This window comes from Neoarius graeffei, chromosome 11, assembly GCF_027579695.1.
Source record: "Neoarius graeffei isolate fNeoGra1 chromosome 11, fNeoGra1.pri, whole genome shotgun sequence".
Lineage (NCBI taxonomy): Eukaryota > Metazoa > Chordata > Actinopteri > Siluriformes > Ariidae > Neoarius > Neoarius graeffei.
Window position 1 is genome coordinate 15,721,450 of NC_083579.1, and position 23,848 is coordinate 15,745,297.

The window sequence follows — 23,848 nt, forward strand, 5'->3', positions numbered from 1 at the left end:
AAACTATTACTTTGTTGAAGCACCTTTTGATTTAATTACAGCATTCAGTCTTTTTGGGTTCACACCTGCCATCAATTAAAATGACTCTGATTAACCCCAAATAAAGTTCAGACATTTACTCAGTTGCGTCCTCCAGCAAAAGCCAGGGTTCGCAGAGAGCTTACAAAGTGTCAGAGGGATCTCATTGTTGAAAGGTATCAGTCAGGAGAAGGGGACAAAAACATTTCCACGGCATTAGATATACCATGGACAGGGCCGGATTAACATGGCCAGGGGCCCTAGGCTACAAGTTGCTGTAGGCCCCCCCCCGGCCACCACCATCTTATCCCATCTACCTGTAAAGAACTGTCTATTTTCTACATTTTAAAGTTTTATTTTGTTTGGTTTTTTTGTTTGTTTTTTTTTTTCATTATTAAACTTATTAAACATTATATAATTATATTATATAATTATATATATATTAACATTATATAAACATTATTAAACACTAGTGTCATGATGACTTGCACTTGCCAGTTGGGTTTCATTAGGTTTAAAAAACCCTGTTAGTTTTGGTATATTGCTCAATAGAGCTTTGTCACGTTGGGCTTTTTGCCGTTGCGCCTTGCGCTTTTGAGCACCGCTCTCGTATTTTCTGTCACACATGTTCACTGTTCAACTGTGGAGTGACGTCGTGCGTTAAGTCTAACATTTATATATGGAAGGCGGATTTGCCTCACCCAATCAGCGTCCGTTTATTTAAATATTCATTTTGAGCCAATGAATATGACGGGTTTTTTTTCTTTTGACCAATTGGGGGCCCCCCTGCGAGGCGTGGGGCGTGGGGGCCCCTAGGCTGAAGCCATATGAAGCCTGTGCGGTGATCCGGGCGTGACCATGGAGCACAGTGAAGACAGTCATCAAGAAGTAGAGAAAATATGGGACAACAGTGACATTACCGAGAACTGAACGTCCCTCCAAAATTGATGAAAAGACAAGACGAAAACTGGTCAGGGAGGCTGCCGAGAGGCCTACAGCAACACTGAAGGAGCTGCAGGAATTTCTGGCAAGTACTGGTTGTGTACTACATGTGACAACAATCTCCCGTATTCTCCATATGTCTGGACTATGAGGTCGGGTCAAAGAAAAACATCCAGGCCCGGCTAAATTTTGAAAAAAAAAAACATAAACTCTCCCAAAAGCATGTGGGAAAATGTGTTATGGTCTGATAAAACCAAGGTTGAACTTTTTGGCCACAATTCCAAAAGGTACGTTTGGTGCAAAAACCACACTGCGCATCACCAAAAGAACACCATACCCACGGTGAAGCATGGTGGTGGCAGCATCATGTTTTGGGGTTGTTTTTCTTCAGCTGGAACAGGGGCTTTAGTCAAGGTGGAGGGAATTATGAACAGTTCTAAATACCAGTCAATTTTGGCCCAAAAACCTTCAGGTGTCTGCTAGAAAGCTGAAGATGAAGAGGAATTTCATCTTTCAGCATGAAAATGACCCCAAAAAAGTTTTGGAATGGCCCAGCCAGAGCCCAGACTTAAATCCAATTGAAAAATCTGTAGGTGACCTGAAGAGGGCTGTGCACAAGAGACGCCCTTGCAATCTGACAGATTTGTAGCGCTTTTGCAAGGAAGAGTGGACAAATATTGTCAAGTCTAGATGTGGCAGGCTGATAGACTCTGAGCCAAAAAGACTGAATGCTGTAATTAAATCAAAAGGTGCTTCAACAAAGTATTAGTTTAAGGGTGTGAACACTTATGCAACCAATTTATTGTACGTTTTTTTTCTTTTTCATGTTTTCCCCCGAACAGATTTGTTTGTTTTTCAATTGAATTGTACAGGTTATAGGTCACATTAAAGGTGGGAAAAGTTTTGAAATTATTTATCGTGGTCTCATTTTTTTTACATCAGAAAAGCCTCTCATTTTAACGGGGTGTGTACACTTTTTATATCCACTGTACTTGTTAAAGTCTTCAGAAATGTAGTAGGGAACGTGGACATGGGCACTCCACATCTCCTATTAGACCTGTGAAAACACTCCTGTATTCTTCCAAAGGAATTCTGCTGTACATCGGTAGCAGATAGCACAGTGTACAGTAATCATACCCAATAATTCTGTGGCAAAACTTCTGTTCTGTCTCATAGATCCATCAGACTAGAGTGGACATCACCTGGCCAGCCCAACGGCATCCTGGGAGGTTATGATATTCATCGCAAGGCCCTTAAGCCTTGTGAAGAGCTCCAGACCAAGCAGGCCATCCTTCCCCAGGCTCCGTGCTCATACCTGCAGTGCCCCATAAACCAGGACGTCTGTGGAAGTTCCTGTTACCAGCCAGAAGAGCAGGTTGTTACATATTCCATCTGAATAAACTCATCATCATCATAATCGTAATCTGTACCTGCGTCACGTTTTACCATGGTTATAAAATACTGACCAGTACAGTATAGCCATCTTACTGTACGATTACAGTAAACACTCACCAGCCACTTTAATAGGAATACCTCTAGGCTTGCTCAGTGGCTTCAGCGTAATGCATGAAAACACGAAGGTACAGGACAAGAGCTTCAGATCACGTTTGCATCAAGCATCAGAATGGATTGGGTTGTTCTCCGTGACATTTTCATGAGTGGTGCGAAAAACAAAAAGCATCCAGTTAGCGATGAGATGTTGACGAGAGAAAAAATGGCAGGCTGGTTCAGGCTGACAGGAAGGCTATGGAAACTGAAATAATCACTCTTTACAAACATGCTGAGCAGAAAAACATCACACACACACCTTGATGCAGATGTGCAACAGCAGCAGAAGGCCACATCAGATTTTCTAATCGACACAGACTGAGACCTGATCTTTAACTGTCCTGGACATTAGTTTGAATGAAGTGTTCCTATTAAAGGATATGGGACATGGATTTTTACCTGGGCATAATTATGTATAAAGGACATAAGAAATGCCATCTAAATCACTGCAGGGCGTCAAAAATGTGAAAATCATCACATTATTCAAGTTTTTTTATACATCAGCGTAAAACAAGGATTCGTTAATGAGCTAGGTGGTCACGTGACCCGTGACGTCACAAAAACTTTCCAAGGAGCCAGCGCTTGGGAATCTAATGTAAACAGGTTACCGAAATGGACACCATCGACAGTGACATTCCCGATGTTTCACAGAGATGTGAAGTTAGACCTTATCAATTCGAACCGATAGCTGGAAATTCACATGAACATAGATCTTGTCTTTACTCTGACGGGTCAGATGATTCTGAGAGTGAGAGTTCATTCAGTCCCCATGAAACTGAAAGCGGTCGGCTCGATAACACTTCCTGGTAAGTTAAAAACAATTCTGCTCAAAGGCTAATGATCTGTTGAAAGAAGTATTATTTTTGTATCATACATTGAAAGTTCATCATAGATCTAGCTAAAGTCCGTTGCAAGCTAGTTTTTTTTTTTGCTGATATTTTTCGAGATTGATTGAGATACAACGCTTCCAGAGTCCGAGATGAAAACATTCAAAATGGAGAAACGAGTCAGAATTATGATAATCAATAATTGATACACCCAAAATTATAATACTAATCCTTACCTCAGCTTTCAGTCGCTTAGCGCAGAGGTCTTCAACAGGGGGGTCGCGAAATCGCACCGGATTACTCATATCAACAAAAATATTCCTGCCCTGTCCCCTGGCCTCCGTGCAGGGATGCAAACAGCGCGCCTTTCGGCGGATGCCGCCTTTTTCACGGCTGAATCGCGCAGATCCGATTAAAAAAAATAAAAAAATAGCGATGTTGGTTCATGGAGCATGAGGCATGAAGTGTAAGGATGAGAGAGAGGCGGTTTGGGTCGGGAAGCTGCGTGCATTTGTGCAGCCTGGCGCAGGTGTGCGCGGCTTCCCGATTTAAACTGTTTTTTTTTTTCTCACCCTTATGCTTCCTGTTTCATGAATTAATATCGCTCAGTACCTGAGTATTAATGTTGAAAGAATCCTCAGTGAAATGGTCCGAATACAGTTTGTGGGAAACAGTAGGTGCAAAGTTTTTTTTCAACAGGTGTTCTGTAAAGTTGTCCTACCAAGCCTAGTGCGCATGTGCGAAGCCTACTGCGCATGCACAGGTGAGCCCACACTTTCCTCAGCTTCGGGTCCTTGGGGAATGCAAAAAAACTTACTCCAGGGCATTTCCCATTGGAATTATTGCAACCATAAGCAGCACAATACACCATGATGTCCAATGTATGATGTCCAATGTACTTTAAAGACTATAAAAACAATTTTCTTGTCATCCACTTCTCCATTCATCTACCCGCTTGTGCTGTGCCCGAAAGTTTTTGTGACGTATGATCACGTGACAGCGGCTCTTCCGGTTGCAAAAAATGCATTTCGGAAGTCGAGCAGAAATGCCATATAATCATCACGAATATAACGATTTTGCTGAATTTAATAGATGATTTTGTATTTGTTGATGCAATTGATTCATATTTTTAATGGAAAGAAACTGATATAGCGTGCTTTTATGTTTCATGTCCCATATCCTTTAAAGTGGTCAGTGACTGTAAGGTATAGATAGTCCATCCATCCATTATCCAAAACCGCTTATCCTGTACAGAGTTGTGGGCAAGCTGGAGCCTATCCCCCTATGGGTGAAACCGGAGCAAACCCAAGCAGACACGGGGAGAACATGCAAACACAGAAAGGCCCCTGTCAGCCACTGGGCTCGAACCCAGAACCTTCTTGCTGTGAGGCGACAGTGCTAACCACTACACCAGCGTCCCACCCTCCGTATGAATATTTCAGTCTTAATTCTATGAATTAATATTATTTAAGACAAATAAATTCTTACCAAGCCTTTGCAGTTTGTCAGCTGTTGCCGTGAAATGTTCTGATGATGTATTTTATATACTACTAACTAGGGTTATTAAAGAGCTTAAATTAGCTCATTAATGATTTTTTTTTACATCATTACTTGTAAAAGCCTCAGGGTTAGAGGCTAAGATTTAAGTAAAATACTCCTGTATTGAGGATGCAATGAGCCATTTTGGCATTTTAACACAAAAGCTTTCATGCCCGCAGTTGTTTTTAGGAAATAGATTAACTTGTCTCCTGCAATTGCTGCAGTCCTGATGTTATTGAAACGCTGCCAACTTGGCAAGTGAGCACGAGCCATACGTCTCCCCCAGCTCAAGAGCAGACAGTAATGCTCTGGAGGCCTGGACACAAAAGAATACAGTTCAGGAAAGACGAGCTTACCGTGTTCGACAGCAGCCGTAGAATAGAGATGATTCACTGGGCCTTACAGAGGGAATGTAACACAACAACCATCTGCCAGTATTCCCCTGTTGTGTAGGCCTGATATCACCATTTCACAATATGAGTGATCCGGAACTTGTTTTGTGTGTCTAGGGTAACAGTGTTGATCAACACAGAGGAGTACACAGATATGATCCTTGATCATCACCCACGTTGTCAGATATAGTCAGAATTATGTTGTCCTTGAGAATGCTGAACAGCGTGGCACTCTGTCATTAAGGGCCGGTGGTTTCTCATTCAATCGTTTCATTCAATGTGCCATTTGAGGTTAAAATGATCTTATGATCTTCTGAATTATTTTGATCCCCTTGAAGTCAGAATAGTTCTTCCTTTTTCACTCTGGGGTCCATCAGAGCCATCGCTCACATTAGGTTTCAGGCTTGAAGTCTCGCCAAAAGGTAAGGACAATGTCAGTGGCTTGGGGCAACACAGATTTTTCAGACTCCACCAGACTATAGTCCCAGTGCGGTCGGAAAATCTATCCTGGCCTGATTTCTTGCCAAAATAGACAATGTATTGTGGCTAAATATAGCTTGGCAGTGGGAGGAGGAGGAGGAGGAAGACGAGCAACCTCAGGGCCATGCCGCTCCCTGAACCGCCACGAGCCTGACCGGGGCCTCCTCAGGGGCCAAGACATTGCCGTCTCCTATCTTCTGAAATTTCCTTGAACTGTTTTAGCAGTTCAGATGTGTATCCGCACGAGGTGTTCTTTAATGCAGGTTGCACTTGTCTTTGTGTAGGTGTGCTGTGAGACAACTGTACACAGCTTCAAAGAATCACACCAGTGCTGTAATGAGCGCTATTTAACAGCTGGAAATGACTCTGTGAGTGTCTGCTGTGGAGGGAAGCTACATGGGCTTCGACCACAACACCAGTGCTGTGGAGATTATTACGTCCCCGTCCGTCCAGGTACAGATAGCTCCCTGTGTTCATATATATGCCTGCCGACTGAACCCTATTATTTAAAAACATATCCATATTTTTTATATGTCCGTTATTACTTACAGTTTCGTATCATATGTATTTTTGGATTTTGTTAAATATCACTTGTATTAAAAAATAAAGAGACTACTACTGGGTCGGAACAGCGTGAGTAAGAAAGAATAAAATATTCTTTCAATGCATTTAGAAAGAACGCTTAACATTCAGGTCTATAATGCTTAACAAGGAGAAGATGAGATGAGATATATATTTTTAACTAAATGTACTGTATACAGTACTGTGCAAAAGTCTTAGGCACATGATTTTTTTTTTTTTGCATACAAACTTTATGTATTTCTATTTTATGGCTTCTTCTACATTATCAAGTCAGTACAAAAACATTTTCTACAGACCGACTAGTGGCCTAGTGGGAGCGTGTCCGCCTCTCGATCGGGAGATCGTGAGTTCTATTCACGGTCGGGTCATACCAAAGACCATCATAAAAATGGTACCTACTGCCATCTGGCAAGGCACGCTGCAATACAGATGTGCATGGGGAGTTAAACTCTTGTGGTTACCAGAGGACTAGCCCCCCACTGTAACCCTAGCTATGTAATAGGCGAGAGGCCGAGGGCTATGGAGATTGGCGCTGCCCGATGTGCCACATACAGGTGGGCCTGGTTAGTACTTGAGTGGGAGACTGCCTAGGAATACCAGGTACTGTAAGGCGTGGGAAGGACTTTGACTTTTTTTTTTTGACAAAAACATTTTAGAGTTCCAATCGTTAGTCGTTGTTGTTTTTTTTTTCCCTAGCACAAAATTAAATGCTACAGGGGAAAAAAAAATGGTTGTATCTGAGCAGCATATTCCATAAGAAAGCACTTTTCAGATTAAAAAAGAAAACATAATGAAGGCTACTGGAAAATTTTTGGTGCAAAATTAAGAAGCAAGTGTGACAATCACAGTGTCCAAAAGAACTGGGGCTGGTTCTGTAAGATGCTCAGTAAAACCTACAGCTCATTTCCGCATAAAACTGCACTAAGGGCCCGGTCCCACAACACCGATAACTACAGTATAACTATGACTATACTTCTGCCTGAATTTAGTTGCAGTCTGGACCAGTCACACTACTACTATAATCCCGACTCTAATCCCAGTTGGTCCTGCCACTCAGGTAAATAAATGCATGCGATTTAGGAATAGTCATGGAAATTTTTTCCAAGTAGTGGCACGTTATTCCGGGTCATACCATACAGCATGGACTTCAAAACAACCCATGCACAGGTCGCATAGGTCACGGACTACGGAAATATAATAAAAAAGGACACAAAATACAGCGTAGTTACAGATTTTAATACAAACGCATCACGGATGCTAATAATTTACGGATTGGTCACGAACGTTTCAGTATATTACACATTGGTTACAGATTTCATACGGATGATGCATCACGAATAAAAAGAAAATTAAAAAGTCTAAAACAATTAAATGTTTTAACTGCTGAAATTCATAATTAAAATTCCTTACCTGTGTTTATATGCTGACTTGATTAATTTACTATTGATATTTCATGGAAAATCACATACCCGTGAATAAAAGATCCGTACTTTGTATTATTTTTTATTTTCCGTGAACCTGTATTCCGTGACTTCATGATGCAGCAAAGATGTATGGAGATGCCCAGGGAAAAATAGCACGTGCTCAGACAACGTCGCATGTAAACAGTTACCTGATTAGTCAGATGTTTTATTGGATCAGGTTTGGAAAAATCGTTCCAGAAGCTACAGAATCTCACCGATACGGATAAACCCAGGCCTGGGCTATAGGTATCGTTATCGGTCTAGTGTGAGCACCAACCACATAAACTGCAGTGGACTGATTTATTTATAGTTATCGTTATAGTAGTAGTTATAGTTATCGGTATTGTGGGACCGGGCCTGAACTGTACCTGAGATGAAAATTCCGATTAAATCCAAATTGCTTGAAACTGCTCTCACTGAATTCACAATTGACTGCAGAACAACATACTTTCTACAGAATTAAAAACGTTTATCCATTCTTGAACTATTACAAATCAAAGATTGAAAAAACGGCTTAATTTTTAGAAAGCTGATGTAATATTCTGTATGAGGATCACATGGTCCAAAATGGGCCTCATTAATGAATGAGATCAAATGTTTTTCTTAAGAACTTTTTTTTTTCAAGATATTTACAGGAAATTGGCAGGCACATTGATGGTTGTATACTGAATACAAAGTTTAAAAAATTAGTAAAAACAGATTGTGCAAATTAGTATTTAATTAGTATTAATTATGCTAATTTGGTTAAAAACGTTAACTCGCTACGCTCTCTTCTTCAAAGTTTCACCAAATGGCTTTACAGTATTTATGCAATATCAAGCTGATCTTAACTCTCATTTATAATCACAAAGAAAGAGAATCAATGTTAATTACAAACACAATTATAAACATTGAGTGCCATTCACATTTACCATTCTCTATCAAAATCAAAAAGTAATAAAAGATTATTTATGATCCCCTCTTTGTGAACTGTGGGTGGTAGAAATGGGCAACTGGACTTGCTTGAAAATTCTTGAAAACGTTTCACCTCTTGTCCAAAAGGCTTCCTCAGTTCTGTCTGACTAATAGGGAGTATCAGATATTTATCTTCTCCTGGATCAGAATCAGAATCAGAATTCTGATGAACAGCTCATCTAAGCCCATGTTTACATTAGACCGTATCAGCGGGTCATCAGATTAACGTTTTTAAAACGATTAGTGTGCACACAGCAACACCAATACACGATTTGCGTGCACACAGCAACGCCAATACACAGATACGCTCGGCTCCGCAGGCATCCTGCGCTCCAAATCACTCCGCCCTGAACAGCGAGTGCCCTCTGGAGGGTGCGCACTCTGGCCCTGCGCAGCTCACACAGCGCGCGAGTGAAGTGCACAAGCCACAATTCGGGACTGAGCTGCTGTGTGTGTGATCCCAGCGCATATCACTTACTACTTGCAAGTGGAAGGATGGCAAGCCTAAAGACAATCATAACTACACAATGGGCAGTATTTGCATCAGTATTTGCAGTATTTTCATACTTTTATACTCTTTAATGAAAGGTGATACAAGGCGGAAGTCCACGCCGTTTTTCAGCAGTCGCGTCACATGACCAACGCCAGCGAATCAGGAAGGTGGATGTCACAGTGACGTTGTCCAATGAGACGCCAGCTAGAGCTCAGCACAGCGTATCCGCGTATTCTGAATGTTTACACAGCACCGGAGCTGACACGATCTGGATTGAATACGTGGACGCTGGCGGATTCCCGTTTCCCGGCGTTTCCAGGCGGTTTAATGTAAACGGACAGTGCATCCGCGAAGAAAACGAGACAGATACGGTCTAATGTAAACGTAGCCTAAGGTGTCATTGAGGCATCATGTTGGTGTGGGTCACTGGAGGCTGGGTGTGAACGGCAAGTCATTAGGGTGATCAAAGGATTGCCCGTTAGGGTGATCAATGGCAATCTGACTCTCTCTGTCCTCCTGTGAGTCACCGAAAACAGCTGGGTCCCGGCGTACACCCAGCCATCTGGGAAGAGTGTCCAAGACCGCCTTGTAGATGCTTGACAAATGATGTCTTAGACCCCCACCTCTGTTCAGTGATGGCCGTTCCAGGTTGACGAAAATGGCTTCTTTAACTCCTTGCTCATACCAACGATCCTCTCTGGCTAAAATGCGTACGTTACAATCCTGAAATGAGTGTCCTTTGTTGTTAAGATGAATGTAGACAGCCGAGTCCTGGCCTGAGGAGCTGGCTCTCCTGTGTTGGGCCAAGCGCCTGTATAGCGGTTGTTTCGTCTCCCCAATATACGAATCCGTGCAATCATCACTGCACTGAATTGCATACACTACGTTGTCCTGTTTGTGTCTGGGTATTCTGTCCTTAGGGTGGACCAGTTTCTGCTTCAGGGTGTTACTGGGTCTGAAATGTTACTGGGTCTCTTTCTGCTCTGTACGCCTTTGTATTTCTCAAAAGTAGGGCCTACTAGTGTTTATATGAAAGAATATAAATGATTCTTATTTTGATTAATATTCACAGTTTTCAAGGTGAACCTCGAAAAAACAGTATGATCCACATCCAATAAACAATTCACATTAACTAAATTGAAACTGACACTTGCATTTCTGACTTCTGTTTTTTTTAATCTCATTCCGACCACTAAGATCTCAATATTTTACATCAAATCTACTCCAGTATTATTCGAAAATAGTTATTTATTGACATGAATCAGTTTGAGTTGAAAAAATAAGTAGGTAAATCTATGAAAACTCACTTCAAAGTGTCCTGTGAATCATAACATCAAAACTAGCAGATGGAAATTTTTGCTGAATACTTCATCAGAAACAGTGAGAGCGAGAGAACATCACTATAAAAGTTATCTGATTGATATTCACAAGTAATCCAGTCGGAAACCAATCAGAAGAGAGAGAGAGAGCCTGACCACTTTCCCGTGACTCAAAAAGAAAATCACCAGCAGTTTCCCGACATCATGCGAGCAGAATTTTTACTCTGTTGTACCAAGGTCAACCTGCCATTATTCCTAAAGTACTGAACAGATCTTAATGAGATAAATTTCTTTGGAAAGCAGAAATTATAAGCTTTTTAATGATAAAAAATATTCAAGAGTTAAGTAATGACAGATGTGGAAACTTAAATTGTGCATGCAAACGCTCATTTTCACAGCACGGCTACTTTTTTTTTAAGCAAAGGGTCGTATCACACCAAATATTGACTTTGTTTCATTTATTATGGCTTATTGCTGTTTCTAGTATTTTTTTTAATGCTGAAACATTTCATTTCATTTTTTTTAAAAGTCATTTTTGGTCTACAGCATTTCTTTACATGTGCCTAAGACTTTTGCACAGCACTGCATGTACAGTGGATATCAAAAGTGTACACACTCTGTTAAAATGAGAGGTTTTTCTGATGTAAAAAAAAATGAGACCACGATAAATCATTTCAAAACTTTTCCCACCTTTAATGTGGCCTATAACCTGCACAATTCAATTGAAAAACAAACAAATCTGTTAGGGGGAAAAACATAAAAAATAAAAAATGTACAATAATCTGGTTGTATAAGTGTGCACACCCTTAAACTAATACTTTGTTGAAGCACCTTTTGATTTAATTACAGCATTCAGTCTTTTTGGCTCAGAGTCTATCAGCCTGCCACATCTAGACGTGGTAATATTTGCCCACTCTTCCTTGCAAAAGTGCTCCAAATCTGTCAGATTGCGAGGGCATCTCTTGTGCACAGCCCTCTTCAGGTCACCCACAGATTTTTCAATTGGATTTAGGTCTGGGCTCTGGCTGGGCCATTCCAAAACTTTTTTGGGGTCATTGTCATGCTGAAAGATGAAATTCCTCTTCATCTTCAGCTTTCTAGCAGACACCTGAAGATTTTTGGGCCAAAATTGACTGGTATTTAGAACTGTTCATAATTCCCTCCACCTTGACTAAAGCCCCTGTTCCAGCTGAAGAAAAACAACCCCAAAACATGATGCTGCCACCACCATGCTTCATCGTGGGTATGGTGTTCTTTTGGTGATGCGCAGTGTGGTTTTTGCACCAAACTTACCTTTTGGAATTGTGGCCAAAAAGTTCAACCTTGGTTTCATCAGACCATAACACATTTTCCCACATGCTTTAGGGAGAGTTGATTTTTTTTTTTTTCAAAATTTAGCCAGGCCTGGATGTTTTTCTTTGACCCGACCTCATAGTCCAGACATATGGTGAATACGGGAGATTGTTGTCACATGTAGTACACAACCAGTACTTGCCAGAAAGTCCTGCAGCTCCTTCAGTGTTGCTGTCGGCCTCTCGGCAGCCTCCCTGACCAGTTTTCGTCTTGTCTTTTCATCAATTTTTGAGGGACGTCCAGTTCTCAGTAATGTCACTGTTGTCCCATATTTTCTCCACTTCTTGATGACTGTCTTCACTGTTCTCCATGGTATATCTAATGCCGTGGAAATGTTTTTGTGCCCTTCTCCTGACTGATACCTTTCAACAGTGAGATCCCTCTGACACTTTGTAAGCTCTCTGTGAACCCTGGCTTTTGCTGGAAGATGCAACTGAGTAAATGTCTGAACTTTATATAAAAGTATTAGTTTAAGGGTGTGAACACTTATGCAACCAGCTTATTGTACGTTTTTTATTTTTTATGTTTTTACCCCTCACAGATTAGTTTGTTTTTCAATTGAATTGTACAGGTTATAGGTCATATATATATATATATATATATATATATATATATATATATATATATATATATATATATATATATATATGATGTTTACAAAATCCACACAGGTTAGGGAAACTGATTTTGGAGGAAAAAACTATATTCAATAAATAACAAATAACATGACTATTATTTTTTTAATACAAAGGCTTTGTTTGGAGTCTGGCATATCTATTATTTGTTTGACAAGCTGCGCAGAGAATTTCTAGTAGTCTCGAGAAAGACAGAAATCAGGATAATGGCATCTGGAAGTGACGTGGAGAGAATTTATAAGTTGTATTTAGTCTGAAATTGTTTGGACGAAAAGTGCATGAAAGAGTTACTGTCTACAGATGATTGAAAGAATGCGAAACTGATGGAGGAAGACAAGATGTATTTGTGTAACAGATACAGATGTTTCACAGGTCTTGCAGTGTCATAAGTGAAAGAATTGTGTCTAGTGCATGTGTCTTAATCGTTAAAAACGCATATTGACATCTTGCTCAAGGATTCACTCACATTTCATTTTGAACTTCTGTTCAGTATGAAATAAAGATCCATTTCCCATCCAGAAACTATGGGGATACAAACTTTTGCACTCAATCTGTTTCTGTAAAATAGAAACTAGCTTTTGTCAAACGCTCATGACAGACTCGTTATATGTGTGGATCTGAGGACTCTCTTCATGCGCGCTTCTTCTAGGTGAGGTCTGCTGTTCGGATCCTGCTCACTTGCGAGTGTCGGTTGGTTTCGGTGATTCATGTTGTGGATCGATGCCCTTCTCCTCCACGGCCGGTCAGATCTGCTGCAGTGGATCGCTTCATGACGGCTTCAGATCGCAATGCTGTGGAGGAAAGCTGGTTTCGAAAGAGGCGGTGTGCTGCGGAGACGTCCACAAAGGAACGGCACACACTCCTGTTCCAGGTAAAGCCTCCCATCTTTCACAGTCCTGTCCCGCTGCGTGGGTGAGGAAAAGAAATGTCGTGTGTGTTTATTTTTTATGGTGCACAAAGTGAACTAAAGTGAGACAACAGAAAGTAAATGTAGGACAGTGGAACTTCCCACTGGCTTAGTCTGAGCCCCAGTCCTTGGTGACTTTCTAATGACAATGTGGCAAAGTGTCAGAGGAGCTGAACCCTTCTGGGGTCACTCAGACTCCGCCCCTCTACCCCGTCGTGCCATGCTAAAGCGGGCACCTGGGCACAGATGGACCAAACGGGCACAGGCCCCCAGTGTCAGCCATCTTTGTCAGGCTGGATGATGGAGATGCACACATCCACGCACCAACCAGAGTCGTGCCAAGGCCACAGCGTGCTCCCAGGATGCAACAGAAATAATGGCCACCATGAGGTCAGTGACATCAGTGTATTTATCATGCTAACACCCTCTCCCAGTCCTTTTCATGGCACCTCTGGGACTGCTGCAATAATTTTCAGCTGTGGGTTAATCATCTTGTGCATGATGTGCAATTATTCAGCCCTGTCCCTTTTTTGAGAGTGTCCTTAGGTATCTTACCGTTAAAACCAAAAATATACTTGATGTTAATATTATCATCATTGAGTTTCCAAAAACTAAGTTCCTCAACGCTGTTTTCTCACACACACGCTGCTTCTCTGCCTTTTTCTCTTTCCTTCTTTCCTTCCTTCGAAAATAAGTTTGATGAAAAAGCCATCCTTCATTAAGGCCTCGGCGTCCTGGAGAGAGCATATGTTATGATGAATAGTGCCGTTAGGACGACTAAAGGCCATTTGCCCGTTAGGCTGGCCGCCGGCGCGCAGTACCGCAAGCTCACACCGCGTCTGCCGCACACACTCTCAGCTTGCTCTTTTACTGAATTAGCTACTTAACCTTGATAAAGACACTTGCGCTCTCCTAAGACTCCATTTCCCTTATTAGAGATATTTGGGAAAGGAGCGCTGGATTCCCGTGGCAAAATAAGTTAACAACCTAATAATGTATCGCATCTGTTCTGGCCAAAGGTCACGTAGCTTGGTCTACTGAAAATAAAATATATATAGCGCAAGGAGTAAAAACAGGTGAAATAATTAGTTTACTTTAATTAGGAAAAATGGCTTAAGTAAATCATAAATGCACTTCCATTACAGTTAATAACCTCAACGTGTAGTGTTTTTATTATCAGATTAAAGGAGAACTGAAGTCATTTTTTAAACTTGCTTTATTTCTTAATTAACATTATTCAATTATGTTTTTGGTTTTAGTAACCTTATATCGTGACTCGTATTGGCAACTAATTGCCATTAAATATTATACTTATCGGCCTATTCGGTTTTTAGCCATGCTGAATTTAGTTAGTTTAGTCCACAGCAGGCGTCGCTTATCCGCGTAATCTTCACGAGACTTCGAAACGTGAAGAAGTGTCAGCCAGGTGTAAGCGCCGCCATTTTGAAAACTGTTTTCCAAACGAAATATTGCACAAAAACGAGTTTAAATGACGATTACTGCATACTTTTTTCAAACTTTCCTGATTGCTATCAAAACAAACAAACTTCCGGCTTGATTGCGTCAGCGTTCGAAAGATAGCACGTGCGTCTTTTGACAACGTTGGCAGGTGTCGGTCACTTTGATTTCTGCTGTACGTTTTACTTCCGTCCTACGATGTCTCGCACAGGTCTCAACGAATCTCGTTTACGCCCATTGCTTTGAGATATGGACTGATATATTACAGAGCATATTTCAAACACTCATAACTTGCTACAGCAGTGACAAAAATAGCTATCAAGAATCCATTCCTATATTTCATAGAATGAGATGAATAGAATTTTGAGAATAAAAAATTTGCCTTCAGTTCTCCTTTAACGACGTGGTTGATTTTGTAGGAATACCTCGTCGTTGTTGACTTGTCTACAAACCAAGATTCCACGTCCTATTTGTTTGCGTTCTCATAATCTGTAACTTTGGGTTGCTCCGAAGCATGTTGACATTGAATAAAGGCGTCACACACTCCTCCAGACTGGGAGAAATGGCGACTTTTTTTTCCAGAGGAGGTCCTGCCGAGCTCCAGCTGATGGCAGAGAGAAATGTGATTACAGAGTCCCCAAAGTACGATCTATCACACATTACACTCCATTCTGTCAGGAGCTGTGGCTCACCAGCAGGAGGGAGACGGAATTGTGGGAGACAGCTATCAGCTGTTTGAAAAGCTGCCCAGACATTTGCCTAAGATCCGGTGTGGAACCAAAACACATTCCTGAAGGGAAAAATACACTTTAAAAATATTTTCACGCATATCTTATCGTGTGGGGTAAATTACCGTCAAAGAAAAATATTATAATTGAGGTGTGTATATGATAATGATAATGGTGGGGGGTTGTCTTTAAAATTTTTAAAGACTCTCTCTCTTTTTTATACCTGCATGTGTGCAGAGATCTTTCTAAAAAGCACCGCACTCATATCAAACACTCAAGGTTAACTCTGAATATTTTGCACTGTTTAAGTGGTAAAAGCTCTGGGCCTGAGAGAGAGCAAGTAGACGTGTGTGTGTGTGTGTGTGTGTGTGTGTGTGTGTGTGTGTGTGTGTGTGTGTGTGTGTGTGTGTGTGTGTGTGACTCCAAGTAACTAACGATGGCTCTTGAAAATGGCTCTGATGTCCAAAAAAGGGTAATAATCAAATGTTCTCAAGGACACGATGACCATCCTGCAGTGGAAACGATGCTGATAGTTAAACATTTTGCTGTCCGAGACGAGCCACTCACACACATTACAGCAGGGATGGTTAATCATGCTTCGTATGTCCTCTCATTGTTCTGCCAAATGCACATAACGAGATGCAGACGCCAGGCCACGCACACGCTTGCCTGAATCTCCTTTCAGATATGAAGCACAAAGTGAGCAGATCTCTGAATACACATCCTCCGAATACAGGTAATCAGACCCTCCAGGATTTCGCGATGTCGCGATTTGCAACTTCAACGCAAATTCAACCAATCCCCGTGAATTCAGGGCGGTGTTGCAATTATATCCAATCACCGCAACTTTCCCGCAAGTTTGACCAATCGTCGGCGTCGTCTTGAGATGACGTCGACAAACTACCTTCCGCCTTACTTCCGTGTATACATTCAAGAGAAGCAGCATGTGCGAGTCAGTGTTTATATAGGCTTAAATTCTGTTACTGAAAGTGTGTTATGTTTACAGTGAAGGACTGTGTGCACTTTACATTATTTTTTTACTTAACCAGTCTCCCCAGGATTTCGCAGGCGTTTTTTGTGATTGCTGCGGGCTAAAATATCTGATGTTGCGGGGGGTTTTCCAAAAAATTGCGATGAAAGTTGCAGTGTTTTTTAGGTTTTTGTTGTGATTACATTGTGGGAGGAAGTGAAAGTTGCGAGAAATTGTTGCGATTTTCTCTTTTTGTGATTAAAATTGAGTGATATGTTAAATATTAAGTTATTACTGAAAAACTATTGATTAAAAAAAAACAAAGACACTGAGAAATGGTCCTATAAACAACTTTACCAATATAAAAGATTACCAGGACTACAAAAATGCAGAAAAATAGGCTTTACTTATCCAAATGCACCTGTTGGTTCAAAATTTAAAGTGCATAGAACCTCACAGCACAACATGAAGTTACCTTAAAATATAATATAAATGCCTCAGCTTTCATGTAAGAATAAAACTATTAATACTAGTACTGTGTGCAGGCAGTCTCTCCTGAAGACTAAATTAAACAATAATTATAAACTAATAAAATAAATGGCTCAGGCTTCATAGAAGAAAAAAAAACAATTTGAACAGAATCTCACAGTATGATGCTGAAGCTGCCTAAACAATGGAAAATAAAATACCATTTTGGCAAAAATGTTGGCATCCATTAATTTCTTGTATTAATCAGACCCTCTAGGATTTCGTGATGTCACGATTTGCAACTTCAACGCAAATTCAACCAATCCCTGCGAATTCAGGGCGGTGTTGCAATTATATATTTTTTTTACTTAATACAAGAAATTAATGGACGCCAACATTTTTGCCAAAATGGTATTCTATTTTCCATTGTTTAGACAGCTTCAGCATCATACTGTGAGATTCTGTTCAAATTGGGTTTTTTTCTTCTATGAAGCCTGAGCCGTTTATTTTATTAGTTTATCTCTCATCTCATCTCATTATCTCTAGCCGCTTTATCCTGTTCTACAGGGTCACAGGCAAGCTGGAGCCTATCCCAGCTGACTACGGGCGAAAGGCAGGGTACACCCTTGACAAGTCTCCAGGTCATCACAGGGCTGACACATAGACACAGACAACCATTCACACTCACATTCACACCTACGGTCAATTTAGAGTCACCAGTTAACCTAACCTGCATGTCTTTGGACTGTGGGGGAAACCGGAGCACCCGGAGGAAACCCACACGGACAGAACATGCAAACTCCGCACAGAAAGGCCCTCGCCGGCCACGGGGCTCGAACCCGGACCTTCTTGCTGTGAGGCGACAGTGCTAACCACTACACCACCGTGCCGCCCGACTTATTAGTTTATAATTATTGCTTAATTTAGTCTTCAGGAGAGACTGCCTGCACACAGTACTAGTATTAATAGTTTTTTTTTCTTACATGAAAGCTGAGGCATTTATATTATATTTTAAGGTAACTTCATGTTGTGCTGTGAGGTTCTATGCACTTTAACTTTTGAACCAACAGGTGCATTTGGATAAGTAAAGCCTATTTTTCTGCATTTTTGTAGTCCTGGTATTCTTTTATATTGGTAAAGTTGTTTATAGGACCATTTCTCAGTGTCTTTGGTTTTTTAATCAATAGTTTTTCAGTAATAACTTAATATTTAACATATCACTCAATTTTAATCACAAAAAGAGAAAATCGCAACAATTTCTCGCAACTTTCACTTCCTCCCGCAATGTAATCGCAACAAAAACCTAAAAAACACCGCAACTTTCATCGCAATTTTTTGGAAAACCCCCCGCAACATCAGACATTTTAGCCCGCAACAATCACAAAAAAGGCCTGCGAAATCCTGGGGGGGACTGGTTAAAGTGTTTGTTAGGGTTTTGCTGGGGATCGAACCCGGGTCGCTGGTGTAGTAATCCAGCAAACCCCCACTAGGCCACCAGGGGAATGACTCAAGTGCAGAGGAGTGAGGCAAAAGTAGAGTAGAAAAAACAGTTTATTTACAATATACAAAATCCCAGGCAAAACAAAAGTATAATCCAAACGCTCAGAAGATCTCATCTCATCTCATTATCTCTAGCCGCTTTATCTTTCTACAGGGTCGCAGGCAAGCTGGAGCCTATCCCAGCTGACTACGGGCGAAAGGCGGGGTACACCCTGGACAAGTCGCCAGGTCATCACAGGGCTGACACATAGACACAGACAACCATTCACACTCACATTCACACCTACGGTCAATTTAGAGTCACCAGTTAACCTAACCTGCATGTCTTTGGACTGTGGGGGAAACCGGAGCACCCGGAGGAAACCCACGCGGACACGGGGAGAACATGCAAACTCCGCACAGAAAGGCCCTCGCCGGCCACGGGGCTTGAACCCAGACCTTCTTGCTGTGAGGTGACAGCGCTAACCACTACACCACTGTGCCACCCCGCTCAGAAGATATACGAGAAAAATAAAAAATCCAAAAGTTCAAAGTCAAAACAAAAAGCCAAAGAAAAGAAAAGAAAAGGCAAAAATCCAAACGTTCAGAAGATCCCAAAATGGTAAACACAAAGTCCAAAATGTCCACAAGAAAACAAAGTACAAAAGACCACAAAGGCAAGGAACTTGGAACAGAGATCTCAGGTGATAACATAACAGCACAAAGACTCCGTGACTAGGGACCAAACTGAGGAAGTATTTATACACAGGGCAATTAGAACTAGGCGGGGCAGGAAATAAGGAACAGGGCCCTGTACTACGAAGCGGGTTTTCTGGCTTACCAGGGTAACTTCGAGAGTAGCTTGATCACGTGCAGCGTAACTTCCCGATTAACCCATACTACGAAAGTTGGCTATGTTCAAACCGAGGTATGCTGCCATGGCAATTTACGCTGCATCTCAAACCTGCTTGTCTCAGGTTATGTTCTTGGTTAACCCGAGGTTTCCGATTAACCACACCCTTTTTAAACACCACCTCTCCACCAACATTTCCTCTAGAGACAATGCCAGCGTACCTGGATGACCCGTGCGATATCGGAGCGCAGATTAGAGATGGGATTTATGGCTCTTTGATGGGATCCGCATCTTTGTGATCCGTTCTTTGAAAAGAGCCGTTCAAAAGACTGGCTCATTTGGCTCTTTTTAAATATTTATTCAGTTTTAAGAAGACAGCGTCTAAAGAAGCCAGATCCCTCTGCTTAGACAGTGACATCAATATTTCTGGACATACCTTTTATATAAAGCAACCTAGACTTACATTATTGTAACCCCTAAACGCTCATAAATAACCATTAAAAAACAATGAGGGCTTCAATGAATGTCCATGCAGAACGGCTTTTCTGTAAAAAAAAAAAAAAGAACCCACTCAAGAACATAGTTATCAAGAACGCAAGAATATTTTATAGAAAAACACTTGTTTTACAAAAATATTTAAGTCTGAGATACAAAATAGATACAACTACAATAAATATAACACAAGAACTAGTTATCACACAAGAACATTTTAATAGAAAAAACCAAACTTTCTATATTAAAAATATTGAAATTGTAACAAAAATAGATACAACTAAACAGTCAGATAAATAGATAAAGTTATAACAAGAACACAAGATTATTTTAATAGGAAAAAACAAATTATTAATGCAAAAAATATATTATTATTAGAAAATTAGATACAACTAGACAAACAGATAAATAAATAAAATACACAAAAATAGAACAAACAAAATGACAATAGAATAAATTAAATGAACATCCGTGCAAAGTAGTTTTCCCACAATATTATCATTAATATCACACAACAACATTATAAACTATATACAAAACAATTTGAACTATTAGGCAAAAAGATAAAACTTGAATAAATAAAAGGCAAATGAATGCTTGCTTGCACGCGCACACACACACACACCATTATGAATGATGTTTTTATATTTCATTTTCACCTGTTGCCAGGTGCGTTTGGCACTGCTGTTGCCTCTGAAATGTTCACAGGACATACACCAACTTAGTCAAAGGGACTGAACAGTCAGTCATCCTGTGACTCTGTGCACATATCAGCTTAAGTAGGCTACTCCATGAATTTACCATACCAAATTTTATTCAGGATTTTTCGGACATTAAACAAGCTATATATGACTGGGGCCACGTCGAAGGACCATTTTCTGTGACTTGTGATTGATCATGAAGCTTTCTCTCATCCTATACTTCTGTTCTGGAACATGTAGAGGGGAGAATGTACTTACGCATTTACCCGATCGGCAATTCGTTGCCAACATGCTTGCCGCTCCTTATTGGCAGCCGCTGTGTTAGATTTTGCTCTTAATGTTGTTTTGAACTCCTCGTAGCTTTGCATTATGACAGCGCATTCTTCCTCCGTGAAGTACGGCGACCGTGCCATTGTGAACAGTGGTGATTTGTGCTGATAACCTCCCCTTTAACGTGAACGCGCATTAACCCTGATTAGGTTAACACAGGTTCAACAAATCAACTTCATAACTGGCGTCGTAGTACCGTTTAACCCCAAACAAGATAACCAAGTTTTGTCAAACCCGGTTTAGCGGGGGAACCCTGGGTTACTTCTGGGTAGGTTGACCTCCGTTCATAGTACAGGGCCCAGGTGAGGCAAAAGCACATGAAAACAAAGGCTGTCAAAACACAGAAAACAGTGGCGGCTTCTAGAGGCCAAAACAAACATGACAAGATAAAGCAATAACAGCGGCCTCTAGAGGCCAAAACAGTCCCCAGTCCTAACAGTGTTTCCGTTAAGCTCTTTTAATTGTCTCGGATATCCGTGCGATATTAGGCGATATCCAGACATCACCAGGACAGCCGTGAGCAGAATGAGAGGTGTGAAAGTGTGTGCTAAAACTAGCCGCGTTCGCGTCAGTCCAGTGGTGTGTCGTCTGTACTGCAGGAGGGTTTTATGTTTTCCATGTCGTTTAATCTCAGCATTTTGGATATCTCTTTTACGAGCACACTCAGAGCATTTTTTAACATAGTTACTGGGAGACCAAATTTTAAACCAAGTTATGTTAGACTGATGCTGAAAGGTAAAACTGAAATGGGATTATGGGAGATGCTTGAATTGCTGGTCCAAATTCATAAGACTGTGGATTGGAATGTTTAAGAAATATTGAAGTTGGGTTGTCAAGACTGTTCCAATTTCCAAATTATAGACTAACTATACAGTTATTTGATACTATGGTTCACATTGAGCAATAAAATTGAAGATTTTCTTATTTCTTATTTTTCACTGTTTCTTAAAATACATAATATTATGAAAGTTGATAAAACAATAACTTAAACTTATAGTGTAATTTTAGTATTTTACCATACTTACGATGAAGTTATGGTAACTTGGCACTGCATTAACTATGTTGATATTATGCTGGCTGAAACGAGGATTCGTAATGCAGCAATTTGCGTCACAGAATATGCCGCAGCGGTGCAGCCGCATGGACTCTGGGGCCTGTGATTGTATTGCCCAGACCAGTTGGTCTCCTAGTGGAAAATCCTTAAAAAATGCTCTGAGCACACTGCATATCAAAGTTCCTTTGCTCTGTCTCCTCCACCATAATCCAGAATTCCCCAAATTTCCATGAAGACACTTAGAACAAATAATCTGAACACATGACACTCATACAGTAACCTGTCCAGAAAGCGAATCCTGTAGGCTTTTATTTCTGTATGATGTCAACTCCGCCTAGGTGCTCTGTATAATCGGATTAATCAGAAGTTGACTGGTTTTATGATCTTTTGGCGTTGGGTTTGCGCACGGAGTTTTATGTGTGTGCCGTAATCACTACATTTTCACAAGGAAGCACATAAATGCAGCATATCCTGCCTTCTGGCTTTTTTTTTTCTCCCCCTCCTCCATTTCTCAAATTCCCTAAAGAGTGCTGAAAGTGTTCCTGCCACCCAAGCATTTTCTGTCAGCGGCATCTGTTAATGCAGCCGGTTGATAAAATACATATTGGCGAAGAAGACACAGGGACGAGGACACACATGGGATCTGATTTGGTAGAAGACAGTCAATTTAATGTCGTTTCTCGTCATGGCTCCCACAAGGGGGACCAAGTACGGTATAAATAAATGAATAAAAATACACCAGTGGACGGATGCTCTTTTAATTTCAAAGCCGTCATATGATACCTTTTGTACGTTTTTTTTTTTTTTTTTGACTGGAGGCTATAAAGGCAGCAAAGTCCTTGTGTGCTCTCTGATCATGACTTTGAAAAATGTGTCTCGCTGTGCCGCTAATGTATTCAGTTTGTATTCACCGCTTTCATTTGTTCCGTCTATCGTATCCAGAGGCTCGTGTAAGCCACGGCGCACATTTTTATCAGTTGTTCATTGCAGACTAAATATTTACTTATCATTAAATGAATGAACCTTAATTCAGAGAGCCTAAGCACCTTATGTTCACTGCATTCACTCACACTCTAATGAATGTATGCAAATCCATCAGAAATGTGAAGATTAGCAAAATGGAGCTTGGAGTGGGGAAAAAAAAAAAGTGTGTGCGAACAAAGTGCAGTTATTGAGCTCAGTGCTGATTACCTATGAGCACCGGGTCTTTTTCTTTTTTGATATTGAGACAAAGAGGAAAAGACGAAGCGGGGTGAAATGGTTTTATCTGACACGTAAAGGTCAAGTTCTAGAGAACAATTCCAGAGGCATGTCTGGAGCTAAAGAGTCGACCATGTCAAAGTTCACGGCGTGTCAGTTGGAGCATCATGAAAAATTCAACGCCAGAGAGGATGGGGACGCAGAAACGGGATGGCGGAGCTATTTTGGAAAAATTGTTGAGCTGTTTATCTGCAAGTCATTGGAGCTGAAGTAATACACCATGGGAATTGCCACTGAGCACAGAGCTGCAACATCTGCTGTCCCTAAGTGAGTTAGTGCACGTCAGACATCTTTATGTCACCGCAGCGCCGTGATGGATGCAGCCCTCTCGAAAAACGTTGCGTAAAAATCTGCTCCGCTGTTTTGGCTGTTAAGTGAAATTACTATTTAAATTAATGGTGCTGTCACAGTTTATCTGCGCAAAGAATGAACGCTGATTAGGGCATTGAACAATTAGCAATTTATCATACTGCAGGCTGATGGTGATTATTGTAGCAATGGTTTACCCATGAAAATAAACCAGCGGTCTCTTCCTGTTAGTGAGACATCAGAAATGGGTTTGGCTGAAGTTCCCTGTTTACGGAGATCCATAAGAAAATGATT

At 40.9% G+C, this 23,848-nt stretch overlaps 1 protein-coding gene across 1 annotated transcript in view; it reads left to right on the top strand.

Moving 5' to 3' along the window:
• ush2a (Usher syndrome 2A (autosomal recessive, mild)) overlaps window positions 1–23,848 on the top strand; it is a 500,620-nt gene that overhangs the window by 363,167 nt on the left and 113,605 nt on the right. The window contains exons 47-49 of the mRNA XM_060934842.1: window positions 2,137–2,335; window positions 6,031–6,199; window positions 13,195–13,416. Coding sequence (XP_060790825.1) covers window positions 2,137–2,335; window positions 6,031–6,199; window positions 13,195–13,416 — 590 coding nt within the window. The remainder of the gene's footprint in view (window positions 1–2,136; window positions 2,336–6,030; window positions 6,200–13,194; window positions 13,417–23,848) is intronic.